Genomic DNA, 24,151 nt, shown 5'->3' on the forward strand with positions numbered 1-24,151 from the left:
GTCATGCGCCCAAACAGTGGTTTACCTCCACATATGGGGTATCAGCGTACTCAGGACAAATTGTACAACAACATTTCGGGTCTATTTTCTCCTGTTACCCTTGGTAAAATAAAACAAATTGGAGCTGAAGTAAATTTTTTGTGAAAAAAAGTTAAATGTTAATTTTTCTTTAAACATTCCAAAAATTCCTGTGAAACACCTGAAGGGTTAATAAACTTCTTGAATGTGGTTTTGAGCACCTTGAGGGGTGCAGTTTTTACAATGGTGTCACACTTGGGTATTTTCTATCATATAGACCCCTCAAAATGACTTCAAATGAGGTGTGGTCCCTAAAATAAAATGGTGTTGGAAAAATGAGAAATTGCTGGTCAACTTTTAACCCTTATAACTCCCTAACAAAAAAAAAAAAATTTCCAAAGTTGTGCTGATGTAAAGTAGACATGTGGTAAATGTTACTTATTAAGTATTTTGTGTGACATATCTTTGTGATTTAATTGCATAAAAATTGCGAAATTTTCAAAAGTTTCGCCAAATTTCTGTTTTTTCACAAATAAACGCAGGTAATATCAAAGAAATTTTACCACTACCATGAAGTACAATATGTCACGAGAAAACAACGTCAGAATCACCAGGATCCGTTGAAGCGTTCCAAAGTTATAACCTCATAAAAGGACAGTGGTCAGAATTGTAACAATTGGCCCGGTCCATAACGTGTAAACCACCCTTGGGGGTAAAGGGGTTAATCAAGAGTCTTGTTCCATTACACAGCTTTGGTGGATCCAAATTTCTCAATAGCAGAAAAGGTGCTCCAGGTTTTAGAAAGAGGTTGTGAGGAGGAAGTCCTTGTGGCTCCAAGGAATTGAGGAACTCAGTTGGATAAAATAATGCTTGAGCAGGGTCTATTACTGTATCCACTGACTTGTAGGTTGTGCACACACCTGGAAGGAGATTTAGAATTTGAAGATTGATCTTGTTGACGCTGTCATTTTTGGGAGCTAGAATAGCCCTTTCACACAGTCAGACAGAATTTTTGAAGTGGAGTTGAATGTTTGGAAAAACCTTTGCTTTCAACTCCTCAATGGAAGTCACAATGCAACAAAAGTTGCTTGGGAAGGTGATCTGTCCAGTGGTTGAGTTTACTGGTGCCTTGCCATCTCCAATAGTCAACAGCTGGCTCGAAAACAGTCCAGCAGAAACATCGCCTGTCATGTAGACCCTCATGTTTGTGTTCAGTGACATTTTCTTTACTTTTCTCCAAAGGTACGATGCTTTGAGACAGGCATTTAGTTCGTCTGCAGGGATTGATCTTGGAATAGCAGGTAGTGTTTGGCGGAAGTCAGCTGCCAAAACAAAAACTACTCCCATTATATATTTGGTGCTACGCAGATCTTGCAGCAGTCTGTCCACTGCTTCCAGAGCCCTTTTGTGTGACATGGTGCATTCATCCCAAATGGTGGCACTGCATTTTTGAAGCAATTTGGCCAGTCCTGATCCCTTGGCAATATTACACACGGGGCTGTCACTATGAGACAGGTTAAGTGGTAGTTTGAATGTTGAATGTGCTATCCTGCCACCTTTTAAAAGCGTAGCTGCAATTCCAGAAGATGCCACTGCAAGTGCAATCTTTTTTTGTTGTCAAAATTTTGCCAGGAGCAAGTTGATTACAAATGTCTTTCCTGTTCCACCTGGAGCATCAAGGAAGACAATCCCACCTTTGTTGGTTTCACTGAAACTTAAAATGTAGTTATAGGCGTCCTTTGATCTGGTACCAATATTGGCTCGTTCTGAGACACAAATGCTGTCAGTTCATCAATATTGTAGTTTGTTTCTATGAAAATCTCCCTACACATCTGGATGCCTTCGGGATTTTTTATTGGAGCAGGCAAAGCAAGCAACTGTAAGGCTTTTCCTGACATTGCTATGCACTGATCTTCAAGGAACATTAAAGTTTAATTGAACATTTCCTCAGTGAAGTTGATGAGTTTCCCTTCTAATCTGCATGATGGCCTCAGTGAGATCAGTTTTGTAATTTGTCCAAATCTCAAGAAGATTTGAAATGCTACAGGTTGTTAGAATAATAGCAGAAGTGTCTTAGTCGCTTTGGTATTTGTGTGGCTGCTGCTTCACTGAGGGTCATGTCCCAGTGTCCATCATTTTCCAGAAGTCCTTTTCTTTGGCAGGCTTCCCTGAATGTTTCACACACATGGCCTCCGAAGGTCTTTAGGTCAGAAATGATGTAGGGCCTTTGACAACATGAAGTAACATGCGCAGGTAGAAGCACTCTGCATTTGATGGATGAACAGTGTAGACGCGACCAAGAGTATCAGTTGCTTTCACCTCTGGATAGCCTTTAGTATCAAGCCCCCGTTTCCTCCATGCCAGTGTTTTTCTGGAGGCATTCCAAGTGTAGTACTTTGGTGAATCACAGTAGAGAATTGTTTTTGCAAAAGGGTCTTGTTGACACAGCTCAAAAAATGCCAAGAGGGTGGTCTTAGGTGGTGTTAGGAGCTGCTGCTGCAAGTTTGCTGGGTTAAAGTAAATTCTCTGTCCATTTTCCAAGTGCCCACTCAGATGCACAACTGGTGGATAGCACTCATGAATGGAGAATCCTAGTATTCTCCAAACAGCTTCATTGCTGCTTATGTACCTGCCCATCTGGAATGCCTCCACTTCGTCAATAATAGGTCCATTTTTCTGGAGTTCAAAAACTGCTTGATCACTTCTTTAGTAGACATATTTGCAGATATATTTTATTGATTTCACATAGTGGCAAGATTCGACATTTATGTGGGCCTGGAACATTTTTGAGAGCAAAGGGTTGTAAGGCACTACCCACCTGTTGTCAATTTCAATCTCTTGGAGTGATGATCCAACACGCATTTTGAGCTTTGCTGTGAAACCAGCATCCCCTGGCTTTCTTCTTCGGTAGACTGGATATCCATCTTGTCCTGTTTGGGTTTCTTGGACCTGGGATCGTGGTTAATGCTTTGAACACCTACCATCAATCATACAGGGAGAATTTTTGTTGAGACTCCCACACGGACCATGGATCATGTTTTTTGTGATGGTGTCAAACAGCAATTGTTCAATCTGAAGGTCTGGCAATTCGGCACTGATGATATTGTCAATTTCGGTAGGCTGTATTTTTTGCTTCAGCCAGATCAAGATGTGGGCGTGAGGAAGGCCTCTTTTTTGCCATTCAACTGAATACATCCAGCACTGCGTCTCACCATAAATATGTGATTTTGTCACAAGATTAGTCATTTTTGAAAATTTCTGTTTCAAATCTCGAGCAATAGGATCATGGCGATTCACTGTTTTTTGGCCCGGCAACAGGTGCCCTCCAATTTCCTCCCAGGCAGGATTGCAAGTAAAGGTGATGAAAAGATCTGGACGGCCATACTTTCTCACATAAGTCATTGCATCCTGTGTGTATTCATGCTTGTGTCGTGGGCTTCCAGTGACAGTTGGTGGAAGAATAACCATTTTCCCCAACTCTTTTGGATCAGCATCATTTGTAACAGCATCTCTAAGGTGAATATATTCCTCTGCCCTGAGCTTCTTTTGAATTAGTCTGATATATAAAAGACGTTCACTCTCAATCTTTGCATACATGTCAACAATAAATTGGTGGAAGAGGTGTTTGCATTTCAAGATGTGATTTTCCTCTGCAAATCTTGTCATGATCCTATATGCATAGAAGTCCATGGCAGACACTTTTTTTCCTGAAGGGTTGCCTGTTGTAGGATCTGTCTGAGGTATTCCAAACTGATAGCCATCCTGTCCCTGCCAAAAGATGATTGGATATTGCAGACCATCATAGGACCTGTGAGTTTCTGCTACTCGTTGCAAACTATTATTCCTTTTCTGAAGCACAATGTCATGGCTTTGAAAATCATTACCTACAATCAAGATTGCTACATCATCAAATGTGGGAGCATTGAAACATCGCTGATGTTCACCTTGTGGTGTTTTGTCAGCTCGAATTACAACCTTGTAATCGTCATTAGGCATGCATTCAAGTGCAGTCTTGAAAAGCTGAACATATGGATTGTTGGAGTGAAGGAACTGCTGCAAAATAGTGACAATATCAAGGCGAGTGTTAGGAATTAAAGAGCATCTCTGCTGAGCCTCTGCTTCTGCATTTCCCATGAAGAAGAGTTGAAGAAATTGAGGTTCTTCTCCTTGTAATGGGAGCAGTGAGCCAATTGAGTGGTAAACCTGTTCTTGAACTTTAAATGTCGGCATAAATCCTGTTGTAAACATTTCTTTTGTTACACCAAATGATGTCTTTTGGTAGCAGGAGTTGTACTTCCTGATGTTGTCCAAGAAATGCTTTGATATTGTACTGGTACCTCTCATGAGAGACTTTAGGGTATCTGGTGGTGACAGGAGAGGTGGAAGGTTTATCTTGCAATTTGCACAGCATAAACCTGGCGGTTCATCTTTCCATTTCAGGGCACTGCAGTACATGCAGACTGTTAGGTATTCGAGTTCCCGCTGCTGCACAGGGGTAATCTCGAACTATGTCTGCTGCTGTCTCCCATTCTACATCAGCCGTAGTGGAGCCTTCTCAGCGGAGACGTCGGTCCCAGCGTCTCGCTCAGCCTGATGCTGTGCAAAGCGTTACTGCTGTTTTTCCAGGCTCTGCTTTTGTAGCCAGCATTGGTCAGCAGCGAGCAGGCTTTTCTAGGACTAAGTCCTGCTTTGCACACACTGAGCATGCCCACGGGAGGACCTCATTGGAGGTCGGGGGTCACACGCTCAGGTCTTGTAGTAGCTCCTACTGGACCACTAGGAAGGTCCTTGTCTGCTGCAGCTATGAAAGGTTCGCATGGCCGTTGCTAGTATCAACCTATGTTATGAGCTTTGCTATCTTGTGGTCATGTATGCATGTGGTCAGGGTTGGCTGAAATAAGCCCCTAGAATACCGGCACCGGCACCGGTACCGGTGAGGTGTTTTGTGTGTATGGATTCAAGGCTGGCGTATAGCCACTAGAATTCTGGCTCCACCGGAGAGGAGTTGTTCGTGTGCTAGTCTGACTGCATGACCACTCTGTGCTTTTGCTCAGTTAGGTAGCTGTCATCCTCTGTGAGCTTAACAGGGCACAGCGTTTTCATATCTTTGCGATTCTGTGAAGTAACAGAGTTCGCTTATACCGCCATATAGCGCCGCCATTTGCTAGCAGCAGGTTTCTCTCCTGCACGGTGGACCCCGGGTTGCGAACTCACCTATTTAACATATATATTTACTTGGTGCGTTCTGCCAGCCCTAACACAGACTACATCCCTTTTTCCTATCTGAACTTTAGGATTATCCTGATAGTTTATGTCTGACTGGTAACAAAAGGCAGCATGTTTCAAAACTCCAACCAATTCCTGTGCCCTGGTGGAAGAAATAGCATTTCTCTTAGTGACAAGTCAGCCTTCTCTCTGCTGAGATGACTCATTGGCCCTTGAGGAAGCAGCTCTTCTTCTCTTATCTGCAAGCCTCCCTTCCCTCTACTCAAAAAGTTCATTGGCCCTTGAGGAAGCAGCTCTTGTTTTCATGTCGGCAAGCCTCACTTCCCTCTCCTCAGAAAGTTCACTGGCTCTTGAGGAAGCAGCTCTTGTTTTCATGTCTGCAAGCCTCGCTTCCCTCTGCTCAGAAAGTTCATTGGCCCTTGAGGAAGCAGCTCTTGTTTTCACGTCTGCAAGCCTCACTTTCCTCTCCTCAGAAAGTTCATTGGCCCTTGAGGAAGCAGCTCTTGTTCTCTTGTCTGCAAGCCTCGCTTCCCTCTGCTCAGAAAGTTCATTGGCTCTTGAAGAAGCAGCTGCTGTTCTCATTTGTGTCAGCCTTGTTTCTCTGTGTTCACATTTTTCATTGGCCCGTAATTCGCTTTTCTTTTCTCATCAGCTGACATTTGTGCCATGGAATTCCTTTTCTTATGAGGCATTATTGTGGTAAAAATAGTCTGTAACTGGCAGTTTCTATATCCTCTCACATGGAGGTAATGTGACTGACATCAGCCTTTCCATCAACACACCCTAACTGACATGCTATTACCTCACACAAGCTTTGTTATACTGAGAATGTCCTTTGTTGCCTATATTAACCAATCAGAGCTCCGAATAATTAACTGTAGCAAAATAGAAGCTGAGCTGTGATTGGTTGCTATTGGCAGCCTGATAAATCCCCAGCCAACAGGAAGCCCTCCCCCTGGCAGTATATGTTAGCTCATACATACACATAATAGACAGGTCATGTGACTGACAGCTACCGTATTTCCTATAGTGTACATTTGTTGCTCTTGTAGTTTGTCTGCTTATTAATCAGATTTTTATTTTTGAAGGATAATACCAGACTTGTGTGTGTTTTAGGGCGAGTTTCATGTGTCAAGGTGTGTTGAGTTGCGTGTGGCGACATGCATGTAGCGACTTTTGTGAGATGAGTTTTGTGTGGCAAAATGCAAGGGACTAGCACACTCCAAAAGTGTTGTGATGCAAAGTGGGGGTTTTATTTACATACAGTATTCACAAACGTTTCGGTCGTTACTGGACCTTCATCAGTGTGCTAATATACTAGTATGCTTAGAGAAGCCCCGAGTAGCAAAGATAGATTGCATCAATAAGAAGCCTGAAGACATATAGGTCGCGGGGGTAGGCACAAGCCGCAGAGATACAATGGTGTGTCACAAGTGACACTAACTGCTGGATGGAGCAGGAGCCACGCGGAATGTACTGCCAGTATGGGCTGCAAAATAGTGCGCATGAGGTAGAAACAAGCTACTGAGATAAGGGTAGTGTGTCACGGACTGACACTATCTGCGGAATGAACCAGGAGGCACGTGGTATGTACTGTTATGGCTGGCAATCAGGCAACACAGCGTGCAGTAATCAGCGCACATACAGAGATCTGGCAATAACCCAAAACAATAGGACGAGCTCTGAGACGTGGAATCTCTGTAGACTGCAGTACCTGAACTATCCTCACACAACTGGAAGCAGCAGTGGATTGCGCCTATCACTACCTATGCAACTCGGCACTGCCTGAGGAGCTGACTAGCCTGAAGATAGAAATACAAGCCTGACTTACCTCAGAGAAATACCCCAAAGGAATAGGCAGGCCCCACATATAATGACTGTTAGCAAGATGAAAAGACAAACGTAGGAATGAAATAGATTCAGCAAAGTGAGGCCCGATATTCTAGACAGAGCGAGGATAGCAAAGAGAACTATGCAGTCTACCAAAAACCCTAAAACAAAAACCACGCAAAGGGGCAAAAAGACCCACCGTGCCGAACTAACAGCACGGCGGTGCACCCCTTTGCTTCTCAGAGCTTCCAGCAAAAGATAATAACAAGCTGGACAGAAAAAACAGAAAACAAACTAGAAGCACTTATCTAGCAGAGCAGCAGGCCCAAGGAAAGATGCAGTAGCTCAGATCCAACACTGGAACATTGACAAGGAGCAAGGAAGACAGACTCAGGTGGAGCTAAATAGCAAGGCAGCCAACGAGCTCACCAAAACACCTGAGGGAGGAAGCCCAGAGACTGCAATACCACTTGTGACCACAGAAGTGAACTCAGCCACAGAATTCACAACAGTACCCCCCCCTTGAGGAGGGGTCACCGAACCCTCACCAGAACCCCCAGGCCGACCAGGATGAGCCACATGAAAGGCACGAACAAGATCTGGGGCATGGACATCAGAGGCAAAAACCCAGGAATTATCTTCCTGAGCATAACCCTTCCATTTGACCAGATACTGGAGTTTCCGTCTAGAGACACGAGAATCCAAAATCTTCTCCACAATATACTCCAATTCCCCCTCCACCAAAACAGGGGCAGGAGGCTCCACAGATGGAACCATAGGTGCCACGTATCTCCTCAACAACGACCTATGGAATACATTATGTATGGAAAAGGAGTCTGGGAGGGTCAGACGAAAAGACACCGGATTGAGAATCTCAGAAATCCTATACGGACCAATAAAACGAGGTTTAAATTTAGGAGAGGAAACCTTCATAGGTATATGACGAGAAGATAACCAAACCAGATCCCCAACACGAAGTCGGGGTCCCACACGGCGTCTGCGATTAGCGAAAAGCTGAGCCTTCTCCTGGGACAAGGTCAAATTGTCCACTACCTGAGTCCAGATCTGCTGCAACCTGTCCACCACATAATCCACACCAGGACAGTCCGAAGACTCAACCTGTCCTGAAGAGAAACGAGGATGGAACCCAGAATTGCAGAAAAATGGAGAGACCAAGGTAGCCGAGCTGGCCCGATTATTAAGGGCGAACTCAGCCAACGGCAAAAATGACACCCAATCATCCTGGTCAGCGGAAACAAAACATCTCAGATATGTTTCCAAGGTCTGATTGGTTCGTTCGGTCTGGCCATTAGTCTGAGGATGGAAGGCCGAGGAAAAAGATAGGTCAATGCCCATCCTACCACAAAAGGCTCGCCAGAACCTCGAGACAAACTGGGAACCTCTGTCAGAAACAATATTCTCAGGAATGCCATGTAAACGAACCACATGCTGGAAGAACAAAGGCACCAAATCAGAGGAGGAAGGCAATTTAACCAAGGGCACCAGATGGACCATTTTAGAAAAGCGATCACAGACCACCCAAATGACAGACATTTTTTGAGAAACGGGAAGGTCAGAAATGAAATCCATCGAAATATGTGTCCAAGGCCTCTTCGGGACCGGCAAGGGCAAAAGCAACCCACTGGCACGTGAACAGCAGGGCTTAGCCCTAGCACAAATTCCACAGGACTGCACAAAAGCACGCACATCCCGTGACAGAGATGGCCACCAGAAGGATCTAGCAACCAACTCCCTGGTACCAAAGATTCCTGGATGACCGGCCAGCACCGAACAATGAAGTTCAGAGATAACTTTACTAGTCCACCTATCAGGGACGAACAGTTTCTCGGCCGGACAACGATCAGGTTTATTAGCCTGAAATTTCTGCAACACTCTCCGCAAATCAGGGGAGATGGCAGACACAATGACTCCTTCCTTGAGGATACTCGCCGGCTCAGATAACCCCAGAGAGTCGGGCACAAAACTCCTAGACAGAGCATCCGCCTTCACATTTTTAGAGCCCGGAAGGTATGAAATCACAAAATCAAAACGAGCAAAAAATAACGACCAACGGGCCTGTCTAGGATTCAAGCGCTTGGCAGACTCAAGATAAGTAAGGTTCTTATGATCAGTCAAAACAACCACGCGATGCTTAGCACCCTCAAGCCAATGACGCCACTCCTCGAATGCCCACTTCATGGCCAGCAACTCTCGGTTGCCCACATCATAATTACGCTCAGCAGCAGAAAATTTCCTGGAAAAGAAAGCACATGGTTTGAACACTGAGCAACCAGAACCTCTCTGTGACAAAACAGCCCCTGCACCAATCTCAGAAGCATCAACCTCGACCTGGAACGGAAGAGAAACATCAGGTTGACACAACACAGGGGCACAGCAAAAACGACGCTTCAACTCCTGAAAAGCTTCCACGGCAGCAGAAGACCAATTAAACAAATCAGCACCCTTCTTGGTCAAATCGGTCAATGGTCTGGCAATGCTAGAAAAATTACAGATGAAGCGACGATAAAAATTAGCAAAGCCCAGGAATTTCTGCAAACTTTTTAGAGATGTCGGCTGAGTCCAATCCTGGATGGCCTGAACCTTAACCGGATCCATCTCGATAGTAGAAGGGGAAAAGATGAACCCCAAAAATGAAACTTTCTGCACACCGAAGAGACACTTTGATCCCTTCACGAACAAGGAATTAGCACGCAGTACCTGGAAAACCATTCTGACTTGCTTCACATGAGACTCCCAATCATCTGAGAAGATCAAAATGTCATCCAAGTAAACAATCAAGAATTTATCCAGATACTCACGGAAAATGTCATGCATAAAAGACTGAAAAACAGATGGAGCATTGGCAAGTCCGAACGGCATCACCAGATACTCAAAATGACCCTCGGGCGTATTAAATGCCGTTTTCCATTCATCTCCCTGCCTGATTCTCACCAGATTATACGCACCACGAAGATCAATCTTAGTAAACCAACTAGCCCCCTTAATCCGAGCAAACAAGTCAGAAATCAATGGCAAGGGATACTGAAACTTAACAGTGATCTTATTAAGAAGGCGGTAATCAATACACGGTCTTAGCGAACCATCCTTCTTGGCTACAAAAAAGAACCCTGCTCCCAATGGTGACGACGATGGGCGAATATGTCCCTTCTCCAGGGACTCCTTCACATAACTGCGCATAGCGGTGTGTTCAGGTACGGACAAATTAAATAAACGACCCTTAGGGAATTTACTACCAGGAATCAAATCGATAGCACAATCACAATTCCTATGCGGAGGTAGGGCATCAGACTTGGACTCTTCAAATACATCCTGAAAGTCCGACAAGAACTCTGGGATGTCAGAAGGAATGGATGACGAAATAGACAAAAATGGAACATCACCATGTACTCCCTGACAACCCCAGCTGGTTACCGACATAGAGTTCCAATCCAATACTGGATTATGGGTTTGTAGCCATGGCAACCCCAACACGACCACATCATGCAAATTATGCAGTACCAAAAAGCGAATAACTTCCTGATGTGCAGGAGCCATGCACATGGTCAGCTGGGCCCAGTACTGAGGCTTATTCTTGGCCAAAGGTGTAGCATCAATTCCTCTCAACGGAATAGGACACCGCAAAGGCTCCAAGAAAAATCCACAACGTTTAGCATAATCCAAATCCATCAGATTCAGGGCAGCGCCTGAATCCACAAACGCCATGACAGAATATGATGACAAAGAGCACATTAAGGTAATGGACAAAAGGAATTTGGACTGTACAGTACCAATAACGGCAAAGCTATCGAACCGCCTAGTGCGTTTAGGACAATTAGAAATAGCATGAGTAGAATCACCACAATAGAAACACAGTCTGTTCAGACGTCTGTGTTCGTGCCGTTCTACTTTAGTCATAGTCCTGTCGCACTGCATAGGCTCAGGCTTACTCTCAGACAATACCGCCAGATGGTGCACAGATTTACGCTCGCGCAAGCGACGACCGATCTGAATGGCCAAGGACATAGACTCATTCAAACCAGCAGGCATAGGAAATCCCACCATTACATCCTTAAGAGGTTCAGAGAGACCCTTTCTGAACAAAGCCGCTAGTGCAGATTCATTCCACAGAGTGAGTACTGACCATTTTCTAAATTTCTGACAATATACTTCTACATCATCCTGACCCTGGCATAAAGCCAGCAGATTTTTCTCAGCTTGATCCACTGAATTAGGCTCATCGTAAAGCAATCCCAGCGCCTGGAAAAATGCATCAACATTACTCAATGCAGAATCTCCTGGTGCAAGAGAAAACGCCCAGTCCTGTGGGTCGCCGCGCAAAAAAGAAATAATAATCAAAACCTGTTGAATAGGATTACCAGAAGAATGAGGTTTCAAGGCCAAAAATAGCTTACAATTATTTCTGAAGCTCAGGAACTTAGTTCTGTCACCAAAAAACAAATCAGGAATCGGAATTCTTGGTTCTAGCATCGATTTCTGATCAATAGTATCTTGAATCTTTTGTACATTTACAACGAGATTATCCATTGAGGAGCACAGAGCCTGAATATCCATGTCCACAGCTGTGTCCTGAAGCACTCTAATGTCTAGGGGAAAAAAAAGACTGAAGACAGAGCTAAGAAAAAAAAATGATGTCAGGATTTCTTTTTTCCCTCTATTGGAAATCATTGAGTGGCTCCTTGTACTGTTATGGCTGGCAATCAGGCAACACAGCGTGCAGTAATCAGCGCACATACAGAGATCTGGCAATAACCCAAAACAATAGGACGAGCTCTGAGACGTGGAATCTCTGTAGACTGCAGTACCTGAACTATCCTCACACAACTGGAAGCAGCAGTGGATTGCGCCTATCACTACCTATGCAACTCGGCACTGCCTGAGGAGCTGACTAGCCTGAAGATAGAAATACAAGCCTGACTTACCTCAGAGAAATACCCCAAAGGAATAGGCAGGCCCCACATATAATGACTGTTCGCAAGATGAAAAGACAAACGTAGGAATGAAATAGATTCAGCAAAGTGAGGCCCGATATTCTAGACAGAGCGAGGATAGCAAAGAGAACTATGCAGTCTACCAAAAACCCTAAAACAAAAACCACGCAAAGGGGCAAAAAGACCCACCGTGCCGAACTAACAGCACGGCGGTGCACCCCTTTGCTTCTCAGAGCTTCCAGCAAAAGATAATAACAAGCTGGACAGAAAAAACAGAAAACAAACTAGAAGCACTTATCTAGCAGAGCAGCAGGCCCAAGGAAAGATGCAGTAGCTCAGATCCAACACTGGAACATTGACAAGGAGCAAGGAAGACAGACTCAGGTGGAGCTAAATAGCAAGGCAGCCAACGAGCTCACCAAAACACCTGAGGGAGGAAGCCCAGAGACTGCAATACCACTTGTGACCACAGAAGTGAACTCAGCCACAGAATTCACAACAATGTACCACCAGTATGGGCTGCAAAATAGTGCTCAAGGGGTAGGCACAAACTGCTGAATGAAGCAGGGGCCACACAGTATATACCGCCAGTCTGGGCTGCAAGAATAGTACGCACTATCCGCCTCATCAGCAACAGGAAGCACGCAGTGTCCACCGCAAGTGCAGGCTCATAAATGCTTGGAAACCTATGACCGCGCACCTCCTCCTTTTGGCTGTGCTGAACATTTTCTATATAACAAGAGTTTTGTGTGGCGACATGCATGTAGCAACTTTTTGTGTGTCGCGTTGCATGTGACAGATTAGTGTAGCAAGTTGTGTGCAGCAAGTTTTGCGCATGGCGAGTTTTTCGCATGGCGAGTTTTATGTGTGGTGCCTTTTGAGTATGTGCAAGTTTTGTGTGAGGCAACTTTTGCATGTGTTGCAACTTTTGTGCATGTGGCAATTTTTCCGCGTGTGCAAGTTTTGCGTGTGGCGAGTTTTCCATTAGGTGAGTTTTGCACGTGTGGCAATTTTTGCGTGAGCCTAGTTTTGCTGTGGCAAGTTTTGCATTTGGCGAATTTTGCGCATTGGTGAGTTTTGAGTGGCGACTTTTGTGTTTCGACTTTTATGTGGCGAGGTTGGTGTATGTGTGGTGAAATGTGTGCTGAGGGTGGCATATGTGTTCAAGCACGTGGTAGTGTGTGGCGCATTTTGTGTGTGTGTTCATATCCCCGTGTGTGGTGAGTATCCCAAGTCGGGGCCCCACCTTAGCAACTGTACGGTATATACTCTTTGGCACCATCGCTCTCACTCTTTAAGTCCCCCTTGTTCATATCTGGCAGCTGTCAGTTTGCCTCCAACACTTTTCCTTTCACTTTTTCCCTCCCCATTATGTAGATAGGGGCAAAATTGTTTGGTGAATTGGAATGCACGGGGTTAAAATTTCGCCTCACAACATAGCCTATGACGCTCTCGGGGTCCAGACATGTGACTGAGCAAAATTTTGTGGCTGTAGCTGCGACAGTGCAGATGCCAATCCCGGACATAAACAAATACATACATACACACACACACACACACACACACACACATTCAGCTTTATATATTAGATATGGTGATACGGACAAAGAAATGGCTCTAACTGCAAACACTTAGGTAACTGGACAGGTAATACATTTCTTATTGATAACTATTGTATGCTTAAACTTAAAGGGAACCTGTCACCTAATAAATCAGAGCTTGTTTGCACAGATTTAAGAGTTGGCCGGGAAATAGTCTAGCACTGCCTACAGCCGTCTTCTCCCTGACCGACTCCGGTTGATTGACAGGTCACTCTGTAAGGGGGTTGACGAGACAGCGGGTACATACGTACTGGGTTTGGAACTAGAGAGGCTGCATCCACTGGGGGAAGCCTGAGTGAGGTGCGCTTCCCCCTGTTGGCTGGGGGATGCTCAAGAGGGGAGGGGCTTCCTTGTCTGAGAGGGGGCAGAAGAAGAGAGGAAGAAAGCACATGAAGCAGGGAAGAGTGGGGGCCAGCTCAGAGCAGTGAAGAGCGTGTTCTGCTTCCCCCTCCAGGCCTGAAGGACAGGGACTGCTGCATTGACGGGGGTAGAGTGCTCAGCGCGAGCCATGCAGAGCAGAGCCACGCAAAGCAGAGCCATGCAGAACAGAGTCATGCAGAGCCGTATACAAAGAGAAGAGCCGAGCCAGGTGTTGCAGCAGCCACAGAGAGTTGTACCCCGGCCGGGAGCACCAGTGCCAAGCAGAACAGCATCGCCCATCACCAACAGCGAGGACCAGGGAGAGCGGGACATGCGGTGTGTGTCTAGTGACCGCCAGAGAGAACTAGGTGCTGTACACTACATGACCATGAGTACCGCACATGCGCTGCCCCAAGAGAGACCACACACGAGACTGACACTTACGCCCTGTTGTGGGCAGAGAATGGTTGTCCTGACCCTTGTTACCTGACTACCCCAGTTAAGATAGGTAAGGAGCCACTTTGGACTCACACAGGACTGTGGCCTGTGCTTTTGTTAGTCACATCAGTATATGGACTAGGGCTCAGTGGAAGGTACCAGAGACCGACCACTGCGGACCAGTGACTACAGTACCATCCTGACAAAGGCACTGCGCCCGTCATTGCAGGCGCTATTGAGTTTGCAGCAGGAACTGCAGTTTAAGGACTTTCAGACATACGTGTTAACGAACTGCCGTTTGTTTTGTTCCAAATTACCGTTTAACCCTTTTTCTCCCTGTGTGGAGTACTCCCAAGTAAATAAACCTGCTTACACTTGGCGTAGTCAGCAGGATGCAGTCTACGGACGCGGGGCTGGCAGACCAAGCGGTCAATGGTGCCCCAAGAGCCACCATACTGTTGGGGACAATATTGAATAATGTCCCCAAATAACGAATTGCCGTTTACGTTTATTTTGTTCCAAATTACTGTTTAACCCTTTTTCTCCCTGCATGGAGTACTCCCCTGTAAATAAAACTGTTTAACCCTTGCTCTGACTCCTCGTCATCACTGCATCCCGCTTTCCTGCTAGAACCTTACACCTCCTTATGTACAGACTTGGGAGAGCTCTGTCAAACAACTAGAGCAATGCGGGGAGAACATCTTCGAGCTACACTCTCTATGGTTCTGTGAAATGTAGCAGCCATTATTGATTTTACACTGTCCTATGACTCAGTATTCTACATTTTCTTTGATGAAGCTGAGTGAGGACTTGCTCTATTGCATGCTGAGCTGTTGTTTTTCTGGTACCATTTTTAGATACATCAAATGTTTTGATTGCTTTGCATTGCATGTTTAGTGGAGGAAAAGTGGATGTCTTTTGATAAAAATATAGCATTTTTGGCTATTACTATTTCGCTTTTTTAGAATTTAGCTCCGACCAATTTTCTTTTTTGCTTTTTCGCTTTTCCCATAATTTTATTTTTCCACCTACATAGCTGTACAAGGGCTTGTTTTCTTCCAGGATAAAATGTAGTTTTGAATGATACCTTTCATGTAAAGTGCTGGAAAATAGGAAAAAAATGCAAATGAGATCAAATTGAAAAAAAAGGCAATTCTGAGTGTTTTTCCAACATTTAATGTAAAATGACCAGACATTATTAGTCTCCTCATCAGTACAATTACGGTGATACCAAATTTGCCTAGCTTTTTAATTGTGGTGGTGGTGAAAAAATTGTTACATTTGTAAGAAAAATGTTTTTGATTATGGCCATTTTCTGAGATCCATAACGTTGTCATTTTTTGGTTGGTGGAGCCGTATGAGAGCTTATTGTTTATGGGTTGAAACAAAGTTTTTATTTATACTATTTTGGGATAGCTATGAAATTTCAATTGCTTTTTACAACCTTTTTTAATGACATTGCGGTGACTTAAAAAAAAAATCAATTTTGGAGGTTTTAATTTGTCTTTTGTTTACAGTGCTTACCTATCGGATTAACTAATTCTAGATTTTGAGAAATTAGCTTTTACGGATGTAGTGATATCAAATATGTGTATTTATTTAATACTTTAAGTATTTATTTAAGTATTTAATTAATACTTTCATTTTGTTTCTAAGTTTCACTGTATTTATCATAGAATCATAGAGTGTTAGAGTTGGAATGGACCTCAAGGGTCATCGTGTCCAACCCCCTGCTCAATGCAGGATTCACTAAACCATCTCAGACAGATGTCTGTCCAGCTTTTGTTTGAAGACTTCCATTGAGGGGGAACTCACCGCCTCTCGTAGCAGCCTGTGCTACTCATTGATCACCCTCATTGTCAATTTTTTTTTCTAATATCTAATCTGTATCTTCTCCTTTTCAGTTTCATTCCATTGCTTCTTGTGTTTCCTTGTGCAAATGAGAATAAGGATGATCCCTCTACACTGTGACATCCCTACATATATTTGTATACAGCTATTAAGTCTCCCCTTAGCCTTCTTTTTTGCAAGCTAAACATTCCTAGATCCTTTAACTGTTCCTCGTAGGACATACTTTGCAGTCCGCTCACCATCCTGGTAGCTTTTCTCTGAACTTGCTCCAGTTTTTCAATGTCTTTTTTAAAATGTGGTGCACAGAACTGGACACAGTATTCCAGATGAAGCCTGACCAAGGAGGAGTAGCGGGGGATAATTACTTAACGTGACCTAGACTCTAAGCTTCCCTTAATGCATCCTAGAACTTTACCTTTTTTTTACCTTTTTTCTGCTGCATCACACTATTGATTCATGTTCATCTGTAATCTATTAGTATACCCAAGTCTTTTTCACATGTGCTGTTGCTTAGTTCTATTTCTCCCATTCGGTAGACGTAATTTTAGTTTTTCTTGACCAGATGTAGAATCTTGCATTTCTCCCTGTTAAGTATCACTCCATTAGCGACTGCCCGTTGTTCAAGCTTATCTAGATCCTTCTGAAAACTTTCTCTGTCTTCTCTAGTGTTAGCTATCCGTCCTAGCTTTGCATCATCTGTAAATTTGATTAGTTTACCTTCAGTTCCCTTATCTAGATCATTTATAAAAATGTTGAACAGCAATGGCGCCAGGACAGAGCCTTGTGATACCCCACTTGAAACACTTTTCCAATTGGATGTGCAACCATTTTTTACCACTCTTTGAGTACAATCATTGAGCCAGTTATGAATCCACCAACCATAGCCTTGTCAATCCCATACTTGGCAATTTTAAAAAAAATAAGGATAGTATGAGATACTTTATGAAATGCGTTGCTGAAGTCAAGATATATTATATCTACTGCATTTCCCTGAGTCAGTGATTTCATCAGAGATGGAAATTAGATTAGTCTGGCATGACTTGTTTGCTATGAACCCATGCTGGCTCTGGTCCATTACTGTATTTTTATCCAAGTACTTACATACATGCTGTTTAATTTATTCAAAGATCTTTCCTGGTATAGAAGTAAGGCTCACTCGCCTGTAATTTATTTGTTATAGATGTTATATTTATATCATTAGTGTTGCAATTTTAAAGTGTACATATAGTAAAAGTGATTGTAGCGTAGATTGTGTGTGTGTGTATAGCATAGAGCGTGCATCACAGAAGCAATAGCTGTGGCTGTTTAGAGGTTTGTGGATTGGTAACACCTCTCCAGTTAGCTTCACTTTGCTTTTGGGACCCTTCCCTCTTCACAGACTTTTCTACTTACCGGGCTTTACCCAGAGTCACCCCATTATACCCTATTTTAGTCACTGTACATGTATGTATGATAAATTTACATCATAGGTACGTGTGAGCGAACGTAGCATAATCTCATATTTTTTTCTTCTTGGTGTTGCAATTACAATGTTGAGAAGTATATCTATAGGAAAAGTGGTAGAATTATGAATTTTGCAGGATGGGTAGACATGTGAGTGATAAGCAAATGATGACAAAATGGTAACAAAATTTCCAGATTAATACTGTTTGAGGTATGAGCCAATTCTCTGCACTTACAACCTCAGCTATCACTGAGGTTATTAATGGTTGCCTGAGGAAGGTTCTATCGCTGAATGCACTTATCCCTGACAAAGGATTTAATCTGAAACGCACGTCGGGGTGCGCTATACTAGGACTGGCGGGCCTTAAAGGTACATACCTCCCTTTTATTGCTCTTCAGTTGCTTTCTACTTGGTGTGTTCAGCATATATATTTCACTATTCTTCCCTATTTTATCCCTTACACATTGTAGTTATATTTTTTGCACAATATTGTGGCTTTTATTACCATCAATATCCCCTACACATTGAATTGCTATATATTTTTTACACAACATTGTGCTTTTTATCATCATTGATATTGTTTGATTTCATTATTTGGTCATCTTTTGGCACTTGATTTGCACACGCCTGGTATATATTTACACCAATTTTTTTTGCATTTCCCTCAATATGCTGTACATATGAAGGGCATTTTTTTGAGTAATCAATAGGGAAAATGTATATATATAATGAATGTATATTGTGCTTATCGGATATATATATATATATATATATATATATACACATATATATATATATATATATATACTTTTCCTTGAGATGTACATACATGTTCCCAGATAATTTTATATACATATGTACGATTTTTGGCCCGCTGCTTCTTTTCTTATATATTGATATATATTTTTTTAACTATTCTTGTTATGAATTTTTATTGTACCCCCAAGTACAGGCACATTTTTCTACAGTGCTCCTGTTTACTATTCATATTTAAATAAAGATAATTTTATTGAATTCATTAAATTGTATTTGTACGTTTTTTGAGATCCTAGGTTTGGGTTGTGTTTTCTTGCAATGAGAGACAAGTCTGGAGGCGCTGCAGCGAATGGAGCATGTTTATACCACTCACAAAGGGAAAGGGAAGAGATACATGAATCCTGGTGTTGGTGTGTAAGTGCGGAGATTTCTGCATGTGGCACTCTACTATACTCTATACTGAATAAATGAAGATGTTTCAAATAAATTGTTTCCATTTTTTCGAAATTTACAAATAATTAACATGTCTCCATTCCCTAATTTCCATAATTCCACTACTTTTCCTTCCTGAACCTTCACGTCAATCAGATTATTATTTTTGCACTCATTATAAAGTATATAAATCCTTAGGCTAGGTTCACATTTCGTTATGTGAACCCGTTTAACGTACTAAGTTACAGCATAATGCGGTGTAACGTAGTCTGTTAATGCCGCCATTGATTGTAATGGGAACGCATCGCTAGCGCACTCCCACATTGGGCATGCGCTAGCGATGTGCTGTCATTTGAGTGACGGACCGCAAACGCTGCTTGCAGTGTTCGCGGTCCGTTCCTCGCTAGCGCAGATCTAGGATCTGCGTTAGCGGGATCGGCAAACGCGATCCCTTTTGGGACACTGCGTTAGCGCAGTCCGTAGCGCTGTGCGCTAAACGGACTGCCCTAACGCAATGTGACCCTAGCCTTATTCATAGCTGACACATCAAACACAATATTACCTCTGTGACTGAGCTCATCCAGTGCAGCTTCCACGCTGGAGAAATTATGTTGTCTATGTAATACATAGAGACTGACCCATAATCCGATCATGGCTTCTCTTCCTCCAATATAAATATCCTGTAGTATCTTCCGGGCCAAGGTTTTTCTATCAATTTTTTTACTTTTATATTTCTGGAACACAAGAAAGATCACACATTAGCGTACTATACAGAGATACATAATAATAAAGGGTCTAATTAGTTTTCAGCTATAGGGGATGATTTACTCACACAAAACTCTCAGCCTGGGAAAAACTGACCTTGCATAATTGTGGGAGTAAATAACTGGCATGAAAGTCTATCGCCCTACACGTGCCCTCCGTTCTACAAATGACCTAAGACTAACATCCCCTGTCTCCAAGACTTCTCTCGTGCTGCGCCAGCTCTCTGGAATGCACTTCCCCAGACGATCAGACTGATACCTAGCCCCAACCTATTCAAGCGCGCTTTAAAAACCCATCTCTTCAAACAAGACTACCACATCAACTACTCAGTAAACTAACTTTGTCCTGTTCCCTCCTTCCAAATATTATCTGCATGTGAATCTGCACCCTACTATTCATCTGTCTCCACACCCTCCATGCACATGATAACTGCACTTGATACTTGACTATTGCACTTAAACACACGGGCTGATGACCGGATCATGCAGCTTTATATGAAAATCCCTATTTATTATAATCGCCAGACCTGAAATAAACACTTTTCACCTATTGTGTCCCCCCATTTCCTTGTAGATTGTAAGCTTGCGAGCAGGGACCTCACCCCTAATGTCACTGTTTAAATTGTCTTAACTTGTACTGAATTTATTGTCTGTACATGTCCCCGCTTAATTGTAAAGTGCTGCGGAATATGTTGGCGCTATATAAATAAAAATGATTATTATTATTATTATAAAGAGTGTTAGGGCTAGCGGAACGCACCGAGTAAATAGAGATGTTTATTGATATTGGTGCGTTCGCAGCCCGGGGTCCACCGTGCAGGAGTACCTGCTGCTAGCAAACGGCGGAGCTATATGGCGGTATAGACTAACTCAGTTAATTCACTGAGTAGCCGTGAAAGGAAAGCACTGTGCCCTGTTAGACTCCACAGAGGCACAGGCTAACTGCCCAAACAGAGAGCAGTCAGTGGTCACACAAACACACAAAACTCGCCGGAGGAGCCAGCATTCTAGGGGCTTATTTCAGCCGGGTCCCTGAACACACATACATGTGACCACACTGGCGCAAAGCACATAACATAAGACAATACTAGCGCATGGCCGTGCGGTCATGCGCAGTTTATATAGTTGCAGCACAGGAAGCTGCTACTGAAGTTTTTGCCCTTTCAGGACCTTCCAGAAGGACCAATGGAAAGTGCTGCAGTACCTGAGCATGTTTTGCCCTTTCAGGACCTTCCAGAAGGACCAATGGAATGTACTGCAGCACCTGAGCATGTGACCGAACATGTGGCCCTCGACCTCCAATGGGAGACCCTGCCCTGGGCATGCTCAGTGTGAGTAAACAAGGACTTAGTCCCAGAGAGGCTCGCTCGCCGCAGATCAGTGCAGGGTACCATAGGAAAGCCAGAAAAGGCAGTAGTGACCCTATGCACCGAATAAGCCCCAGCAAGACGCTGGGAGCGACATCTCCGCTGAGCAGAGCCCACTGCGGCCGATACCGAATGGGAGACCGCAGCAGACACGGATCGAGATTCCCCCTGTGCAGCAGAGGAAACTCGACTCCTAACATTACCCCCCTCCTAGGGTCCCCCCTCCTTGAGCCTCACTACGCTCAAAAGCTGCGATAAGCAGCGGAGCCCGAATGTGCTCCACAGGCTCCCAGGTTCTATCCTCTGGGCCGTGACCCTTCCAGTCCACCAGATAAAATTTCTTGCCACGTACCACCTTGCACCCCACAATAGCATTCACCTCAAACTCATCCGTGGATGAACCCGATGTCCCAGCAGATGAGTCGGAAAACCGGGACAAATGAACGGGCTTTAAGAGGGAAACGTGGAAAGTATCGGTGATACCAAGGCGTGGAGGAATAGCCAAACGGTAGACCACAGGGTTGACCTGTTCCAGAACCTTAAACGGGCCAATGTAGCGAAGAGCAAACTTAGTGGACTCAACTCGCAGCCTGATGTTACGGGCGGAGAGCCACACTAAGTCGCCAGGAGCAAAGATCGGAGCGGGGCGCCGGTGTGTATCAGCCGAAACCCTCATTCTCTCCTTGGAGGCCCGGATGGCATCCTGTGTGCGGTCCCAGATGTCACGTGCCTCCACCGCCCAGTCTGCCACGCTAGAATCGGTGGATGACACGGGCATGGGCACAGGGACACGCGGATGCTGGCCGTAATTAAGGAGAAAAGGAGTTTGACCAGTGGAATCGGCTACGGCGTTGTTCAGGGCAAATTCCGCCCAAGGTAGCAAAGATGCTCAGTCATCCTGCCTAGCAGAGACAAAATGTCGCAAATATGTCACCAGAGTCTGGTTGGTTCTCTCCACCAACCCATTCGTCTCGGGATGGTATGCAGAGGAGAGGTTTAACTCTATGCTGAGTAAACGGCAGAGCTCTCTCCAAAACCGAGATGCGAACTGGGGACCCCGATCGCTGACAATCTTATCAGGCATACCATGCAATCGGAAAACGTGTTTAATGAACAACACCGCCAAGGCCCGTGCTGAGGGTAACCGAGGAAGCGGCACCAAATGCACCATCTTGGAGAAATGGTCGGTGACAACCCAAAAAATGGAGCAGCCACGCGACTTGGGTAGACCCACCACAAAGTCCATCCCGACCATCTCCCAGGGCCTGTCTGCCACCGGTAGAGGGTAAAGCAACCCAGCAGGCCGTTGCCGAGGAGACCGATTCTGGGCGCAAGAAACGCACGCCTGAATATAGTCCTTGACATCTCGGGCCATATGCGGCCACCAGTATATTCTCGCCAGAAGCTCGGATGTCCTCTTGGTCCCAAAATGCCCACCCACTCTGGAGGAGTGAGCCCAAGAGAGAACCTCCGGTCGCAAGTTAGCTGGTACGAAAGTCTTGCCCGGGGGCACAGACTCTAGCGAGACCGGAGCTACAGTTCTCAGGCTCTCAGAAGGGACAATAAGCCGAGGCTCCTCCTCCTCCGATGACACCACGGAGCGGGAGAGAGCGTCAGCACGAACGTTCTTCTCCCCGGAGAGGAAATGGAGAGTAAAATGGAACTGGGAGAAGAACAGGGACCATCTAGCCTGGCGAGAATTCAGCCGCTGGGCCGTTTTTAGATACACCAAGTTCTTGTGGTCAGTGAAGACTTGGAAGGGAAAGCGAGCTCCCTCCAAGAGATGTCTCCACTCCGAAAAAGCCAACTTCATGGCCAGCAACTCCCTGTCCCCGATGGAATAATTCCTCTCCGCTGGTGTGAAGGTCTTGGAGAAGAAGAAGCAAGGATGCTTCCGACCTTGAGCATCCTTTTGGAAAAGGACTGCTCCAGCACCAACGGATGAGGCATCCACCTCCAAGATAAATGGCTTATCAACATCGGGGCGATGTAGGATGGGAGCGCTAGCGAAGTGTGACTTGATCGAGAGAAAGGCTTTGGAGACCTCCTCTGACCACAACTTGGGATTTGCTCCCTTCTTGGTGAGGGCAACCAAGGGAGCTACCAAAGTTGAGAAGTGTGGAATGAACTGACGATAGTAATTAATGAACCCCATAAAGCGCTGCACGGCTTTAAGAGAATGGGGTTCCTGCCAGTCCATTACAGCCTGTAGCTTGGCAGGATCCATAGCCAAACCCTGGGCAGAGATGATATAACCAAGGAAAGGCAAGGACTCCTGCTCAAACACACACTTCTCCAACTTGGCGTAGAGGGAGTTTGCCCGTAAGAGGTTGAAGACTTTGCGAACATCTCTCCGATGGGAGTCAATATCTGGAGAGAAGATGAGAATATCATCCAGATAGACTACGACCGAGGTGGTGAGCATATCCCGGAAGATGTCGTTCACAAAGTCTTGGAAAACGGCTGGGGCATTACAGAGCCCGAAGGGCATCACCAGATATTCATAGTGCCCATCCCTGGTGTTAAAAGCCGTCTTCCATTCATCCCCCTCACGGATGCGAATCAGGTTGTAAGCACCCCGCAGATCTAACTTTGTAAATACCCTCGCTCCCCGTAGCCTATCAAACAGCTCAGATATCAGGGGTAGTGGGTACTTGTTCTTAACGGTGATGGCGTTAAGACCCCTGTAGTCTATGCATGGACGTAAGTTTCCAGTCTTCTTCTGTACGAAGAAGAACCCTGCCCCTACCGGTGACACTGACTTCCTAATGAATCCTCTTGCCAGATTCTCTTGGATGTACTGGGACATTGCCTCCGTCTCCGGGAGAGATAACGGATAGACTCGACCCCGGGGAGGCTCAGCACCAGGCAAGAGGTCAATAGGACAGTCATAGGGGCGGTGAGGCGGAAGGGTGTCCGCAGCTCTTTTGGAGAACACGTCTGCATAGGGCCAATAGTGCTTGGGGAGAGAGGAAAGATCTGCGGGTACCTGTGTAGTAGCAACCTTGAACGCACTCCCTCAGACATCTACCCTCGCAGGATTTACTCCATCCCAAAATTCTCCCAGAGGACCACTCAATATGAGGAGAATGGTAGCGAAGCCATGGTATCCCCA

At 44.8% G+C, this 24,151-nt stretch overlaps 1 protein-coding gene across 2 annotated transcripts in view; it reads right to left on the reverse strand.

The window, feature by feature from the left end:
- Positions 1–24,151, reverse strand: part of LOC138639649 (NACHT, LRR and PYD domains-containing protein 3-like) — a 515,752-nt gene that overhangs the window by 460,594 nt on the left and 31,007 nt on the right. For both annotated transcript variants that reach the window (XM_069728773.1, XM_069728772.1), the window contains exon 4: positions 19,468–19,639. In XM_069728773.1, the coding sequence (XP_069584874.1) occupies positions 19,468–19,639 (172 nt within the window). The remainder of the gene's footprint in view (positions 1–19,467; positions 19,640–24,151) is intronic.

The sequence above is a fragment of the Ranitomeya imitator genome, chromosome 1 (assembly GCF_032444005.1).
Source record: "Ranitomeya imitator isolate aRanImi1 chromosome 1, aRanImi1.pri, whole genome shotgun sequence".
Classification (NCBI taxonomy): Eukaryota; Metazoa; Chordata; class Amphibia; order Anura; family Dendrobatidae; genus Ranitomeya; species Ranitomeya imitator.